This window comes from Xyrauchen texanus, chromosome 34 (assembly GCF_025860055.1).
Source record: "Xyrauchen texanus isolate HMW12.3.18 chromosome 34, RBS_HiC_50CHRs, whole genome shotgun sequence".
In the NCBI taxonomy this organism is placed as follows: Eukaryota; Metazoa; Chordata; class Actinopteri; order Cypriniformes; family Catostomidae; genus Xyrauchen; species Xyrauchen texanus.
The window spans coordinates 33,840,485-33,847,449 of record NC_068309.1 but is presented as its reverse complement, the minus strand read 5'-3'; the positions used below and the strand labels follow the sequence as shown (position 1 = coordinate 33,847,449).

At 35.5% G+C, this 6,965-nt stretch overlaps 1 protein-coding gene across 1 annotated transcript in view; it reads right to left on the bottom strand.

Moving 5' to 3' along the window:
* The window catches only part of LOC127627277 (transmembrane protein 164-like), a 39,374-nt gene that overhangs the window by 7,738 nt on the left and 24,671 nt on the right, over positions 1 to 6,965 (bottom strand). The window contains exons 3-4 of the mRNA XM_052103608.1: positions 3,229 to 3,295; positions 2,260 to 2,338 (exon numbers count right to left, since the gene is read on the bottom strand). Of these exons, the coding sequence (XP_051959568.1) occupies positions 2,260 to 2,338; positions 3,229 to 3,295 (146 nt within the window). The remainder of the gene's footprint in view (positions 1 to 2,259; positions 2,339 to 3,228; positions 3,296 to 6,965) is intronic.

Genomic DNA, 6,965 nt, shown 5'->3' with positions numbered 1-6,965 from the left:
TAAGTGGCGAAATGCACAAATAATTTAAATCTCCAAAAACACATGAAGAATGTGAAAGTGGAGACTTATAGTAAAAAAGACTAAATATGAATCCGTTTCTCACCCACATATGGATTTAACCACTGGAGTCTTCTGGATTACTTTTATGCTGTGTGCTTCTTGGAGCTTCAAAGTTCTGGCCACCATTCACATGCATGTATGGACCATAAGAGCCGAGACATTCTTCTAAAAATCTTCATTTGTGTTCAGCAGAAGAAAGTCATACACATATGGGATGATACACATTAAAAAAACATTTTTGGTTTTAACACAATTTAATTGTAAACAATGGCAATAAAATGGCCAAAACCTAAATTAACCGTCAACCTAACTTAAATTTGATCTGTTTAAATAACTCGACTGAACCAACCTGCATCTCAGGATAGGATTCTGATATGATATTCTTCTCTCATATTTATACAGAGTGGTTATCAGAGTTACTGTAGACTTTGCCAGATCAAACCAGCCTGACCATTCTCTGTTGATCTCTCTCATCAACAAGACATTTCCATCCACACAAGTGTCATTCTCTGTTGTTACAGAAATACTCAAACCAGCCCATCTGGCACCAACAGTCATTCATGTGATTATCTAATCAGCCAATCATGTGGCAGCAGTGCATAAAATCATGCAGATACGGGTCAGGAGCTTCAGTTAATGTTCACATCAACCATCAGAATTGGAAAAATGTTGGTCTCAGTGATTTGGACTGTGGCATGATTGTTGGTGTCAGATGGGCTGGTTTGAGTATTTCTGTAGCTGTTGATCTCCTGCTGATCTTTTCACACCCAACAGTCCCTAGAATTTACTCAGAATGGTGCCAAAAACAAAAAACATCCAGTGAGCGGCAGTTCTGTGGATGGAAATGTCTTGTTGATGAGAGAGGTCAACAGAGAATGGTCAGACTGGTTTGAACTGGCAAAGTCTACAGTAACTCAGATAACTGCTCTGTACAACTGTGGTGAGAAGAATATCATATCAGCTTATTGAGTGAACATCACCTGTTAGAATACTGAAATATATTACAAATTAAATAATGTGATCAAATCACTTTTTGTTGACTTTACGCAATATAATTATGTTCTCATGTCAAACATAAATGTATCAAGTTGATTTCAAGTGTACTGGTTTTGTATTCAAGATGACTTTCCCTTTTTTACAGGGCATGAGGGTGAGGAAATGATGGGAGAATTTTCATTTTTGGGTAAACTAACCCTATAACACACAAAAAAACTATTAAACTCACAATTCTAACATATTAGTTACCTTTCTTTTATCACAATATCACAATTAAGTTAATAAAGTTATGAACTTTAAATCATTTCACTACTGTGGTTCCAGGTACAATGCATGAACTAAAATATTCCTAGCATATTTCTGTTTTTTCTTTTTAATTAGATAAATGTTTTAAATGGGGGATATTTGATGAATTCCAATTGAAAGTGATCATCCCTATGCCCTATACTCACTCCAAAAGGACAGAGCTCTTGATGTGGGCACTCTGAAGGGAGCATGGCATTACTGTATGAATGTACCCTACGCTAACAGTCTTGTTGTAGGGCCCTTCATGAATAAAATAATTGTCTTACTTTCGTTTGGAACGACCCTTCGAGTGGCATCCCGTCCCCACCGTGCCCTTAAAGGGCGCAAAAATGCAGTTTAGAAAACACCCATTGTTTATGGGAAAATACCACCACAGACATGAGCGAGTATTATCAATGGATTGACTGAACCATGTGATAATGTGTCGTGGTATTAGTTGGTTTCTCACTTTAAATTATTCAATCCTGTTTGATAAAATGACAGAGCTTTATGACAGGTCTACCAAAATGTCATTTATTTTCTTCAATCCTCCAATCCCTCACTGATCATGGGCAAACTTTAGCTCATTATTTACAACCTGTTGCTTTTGTTGGCATTGTTAAATAATTCATTATTAATAAAGTGCTTCAATTTGACCTCAGCGTATTTCTGAAAGTCTGCTACACACTTTTATAGACATTCTTCCTTTAGCACATGCAAATTGATGTTTTGAAAGTTAGAGTTCAAACAGGTGCTGCATAACAGGAATGACTGACTGATTTCAATAATATTTAACATAGTACACAAACAGGGAAGCTAACGTGGCATTGTGGCGAGACAGATAACATCACGTGGCATAAAACTCCAGAAAGTCTGCTGGACATTGGCGCAGCGTTTAACGAAACTTCATAAACTCACCTCCTTTTCTGAAGAGGTAGATTGGCACGAGATACAGCATGGAGTGTTGAATGTAGTAGATCTCCCTCTCAAATGGAAGCTGTGAGGATGACAAAAGCACATGTAGATGACCAAACATGCGGAGAACCCCAGATCCCCCAGAACCCCCCCAAAATGAGAGTGAAAAGCCTGAGAGGACTGTGAGGTAACTTTACAATGTGTGGTGAAGGAAACGGACTTCATACATCCACTAACAACCAAAAATAAAATGGTGGAAAAAGGAACACATTCCACTTATTCTTAACTCCAAGACTGCACATTAAACTCTTATCCAACATAAATCCATGGAGTTATATAAGGCCTTACTCAAACGTTCGGGTTCAATGGAGCACACACAATAGAAAGAAAGCACACCCAACTGAGTCAATGCAGTTTTACGTTTAAACATTACACTACATTCAGCACAAATGTTTGAACCATCACACGACACTAACAGGTTCAACATGACAATACAACCTTTTCTGTTTTGTGTGGTTTTTACGTCAGTCGTCTGTTCGGAGATTTTTCTTTGTTATGAATATCTATTCTTTTAACTCTATTGTTGTTTCGTGGTCTCTTGAATACAGAAGAATTATTCTCTACGTCTGGGGAGTAGTGAACTGCTCTGACCGAAAATGTGTTAATGCGAACATTTATTACATGTCACACATACCGAGAGCAGGCAGCACAGAATGAGTCAGGAACCAATCACACAGGAAGTGTTCTTGCATTCAAAAACAGCTGGATGGAGCAAAACAGAATGTGACAGAATCCAGGAGGTCTCGAAAACGGTTTCAACTTTCAAGGCGTAAGACGTCAAAATAAATAGCACAGACGGAAGAGCAAGATCTTCTGCTAAACTTCTGCTTTTGTGTTCCACAGAATAAAAGCAAGTCATATGGGGTTTGGAACAACATGAAGATGTGTAAATGATGAGAGAAATGAACTTACCAGTCTGGTGTTGACCACTGGGAAGAGAAGGGCTAGAAGGGCTCCATTCAGCATGTGCACCTGAAGCCTTTAAAACAGAAAAGATTCAAAATCACAGTTGAACAATATAGTGACATTTTCAATCAATTAAACAGAACATTTGGAAATTAAATAAAAGGTTTAGTACCATAGTGACAAGAGTAATAGTAGTAATAGTATAAATCTGAGGTGTAATAACAGCCGATTCATATAATTACTAATATATTACATTCCGACTCTTTGTATTAAATTCAAGTTTATGATCAAGCATTTCTCAAATGTAAATATATTAATGACACCATCTGTTAAAACACGTTTCTGATATGAAAAGATGGAATGTAGATTAGTTTAGGAGTTATGAAGATGTAAGTTAAAACTAGTTTTGAACAACATGAGGGTGAGTAAATGCTGAGAGAATTGACATTTTTGGGTGAACTCTCTCTTTAAGACCTGACCCCCACAAATGATACAAACAATTGTGAAAAACAGGTTGAAGGACAAATAACGCTGTATCCTGATGGAACTAGGCCATTACTGTGCGCGGTCTCTTGATTAGCACTCATTAGAAATGCCAGCTAACGGGCTTGTGAAGTCATGACCGCTTATTTGCATGCAAATAAGTCCACAAGCATTTCCGCAGCTGTACTTAAAGTACACTGCATATAGATGACAAGTAGTCTTTAACATGCACATACTGTATTTAGACTGCCATGGCATTCCCTTCTAAAACAAAAGAAATGACAAACGAGGTGTTTGTGACATGCAACAGTATGGGCCAGTATAAAGAGTTTTAGGCCAGTTGATGGAACAGTCACTTGCCCAATCAGGTCTGCGCTGCTTTGCCACAACATTGTTATGTTCAGATATTAAAACATGTTTATGTTGAATGAAACATTTTGTTTTATGTGATATGTTAAAAACCCTGTGATTTAAACAAGTCATCAAGGTGATGCTATTTACAGTAGCAGATCAACATAGAAAGGTTTGTCAAAATTGCAAGAATGAATTACTGCCCACATTTCACAACTAGAACTTTTTACTTCACTTAATTACTTGACACTTTGGTTTCTTTAATACAATTACTTTCGTAAAAACACATTTTCTAATAATCTGAGCTGCATTTAATGTACCAAAGGTGATACACAGATAAAATGTATTATTGTGCTATTATTATTATTATCAGCATCCTTATTATTACTCAAGCAGTTACATTATAGTTGCATTGTGTTATACAAATTTTAATTGCTTTTTAAAGTAAATAAGTAACTTTAAATGAAAAATCAAAAACTAAATTCTACTTCATATAAAATATTTTGTTGCAAAAAACATTTATTACTATATTGTGTTGCAATGTCAGTGAAATGAATATATATTTTTACTAATAGACAAATTGAAACATGCAATTGAAATCTGCTGATTATTTGCAGACCATGACTGAAAATATTAGCAAATAGATTTCTGTTGTTTAGAACTGTTTCACAAACAAATTTGAAAGTACCAAAGTTTTTTTTTTTTTAAATACCAAAGAGGAATTAAGGCTGTTGCATTTGCTTAGTAAAATGAAAATATTTTAGGACCTTGCCCCGGGGTCATTGTGAATTCTGGACGCCCTGTAAACAATGGCTAAATGTGCTTGCTTGAAATATTTCAATCAATATGAAAATTTTTTTCAATTAAGTTAGTGTCATGGAAATAATCAAAACATATATTTTTGTTTAAATTGTGTATTGAAATCAGCATCACTGTCACAAAATTCAAAGAATAATGAGAAGAGACAAAAACAATTGTGCTCAATGGTGCAACTAAATCCACTAATTCCTTTATTGCCTTTTTACAATAACTGCAGTGCTTTAATTAGGGGCCAATGAAGATGCCAAGGCACCTAGTGATGCAGAGAAATGAAAATTCTTGGCCTAAACCAGAAATTCTGGATGCATTCAACCAAAAACCAAACCAGAAAAATCTTTTCTCAATACTATCATAACATCTGTGCTCCTACAACTTTAATCTTTTTTTTGTTTAGTTTAAATTGGATTAAACTAAATATTGCATAGATGTCTATAAATGTATTGCATATAACAGATTTTTCCAATTATTTCCAAAAAAAAATCCTACAAAGTACAATGTAGTGTGCAATGTTGCATTTAACACCCTCTGCACAACCTTGAGTAAATGCTCTTTATCAATGTACCATTGAGATTTGAGTGTGCAACTAGTACACGCAATAGAACAGTAGCGTATCTTGAGATACATGGCCATAGATGTTGTTTTTTTATGTTTAACTCCTACAGCATTCATTAGAATTAGAACTTAAAATGTGTCACGATGTTTCTTTCGCTGCTCGTGCTGCCGATACTGTGCCTGACCCCGGTATTGCTGCTTGCAGCTATATTTATTATTATTATTATTATTAGTATTATAACAATCATCATGGAATTACATTATAGTTGCATTAAAACCCTAATCAATTATTTGTAGTAAATTACTTTTTATAACATAACGTTTTATGACACTTGTAAAATATGTTGTTGATAAAAATTACATTTATTAAATATTTTTGTGGTAGTGTTAGTGAAAATGTTGGCAGGACAAATAACATATTTTACTAGTAGTAATTATATTATAATTTGTCATGGGAGTTCATTAGTAGCATAAAATTGTTTAGCTTATTAAAACCTAATAATTTATTTGTAGTAGTTTATTTTATTATAATTCTTTTTTATAAAACGTAAAACTTTTTTCATTCCAACATTGCTGATGCATTTTGTACTTTATCAATACTTAAACTATTTCATCATAGTAAAGCAGATGAGCAGAAAATGTCTGTGAAAGGGCTTCGTCCATGACCGTTAACCACTGACATTGTTTCACAATGTGCAGCACCTGCAGTGATAAAATGATACCAATGTGTATTCTAAGTCCTGATTGTTACCATGCTTTTTTGGATGTAACAAAAGCTCTGTTAGCAACAACAGTTCTATTATACTAAAGTATTTTCCAGGAGATTTAGGTATTTTTCTCATTTTCCATGACTGGAAAACTGCACTGCAAGGACATGTGGGAACCCCGCAGGAGCTTTCCACTTTAACATGCAGTAAAAGGAATAATCTAGATTCAAGCTCATACGATCCATTTCGGAGGAAAACCATTTATAATGTGACTTATCTAAAATTAATGTCGACTCTGATGTTATTTATAATTTATTGTCATCTAATGGCATTACCAGTACAGCTCTCATTCAGTACATTAGAAGCTCTCAAGAGGAATTCAGCACCTTATTATGAGGATTCAAAATAGAGCAGAGGAACATTAACAGCGTTGTGTTAAAGCGGTCACCTCCACTGTGAAGCCATTTACTGCAACAGAGCAAAGGCCTTAACATGAGCTCTATCTTTATGATGTCCACATTAGAACAATTACGGTCTACTCAATGGTCTTCCTTTATTAAGGGGTGAAGTCAGCTGATGCTGTCTCCCCTGCTGCCCCTATTGGAAGAACCTGCCCTGCTGCCCCTCTCTGAATGTCTGTCCCTCTATGAGAGTCAGCTGAGGCAGTCTCTCCAGCTGCCCCTGCGGGCTCTTCTGCTAAAAAGAAACAAGTCATGTTAAAATGCCACAGTTCCTCCAGTTTATTTCTTGACAAAAGCCAATGAATAATCTGTTTGGCTATTAACTTGCCATCTAATGGTGTGTTCAGGAAGTCATTCATTTTCTATGGCA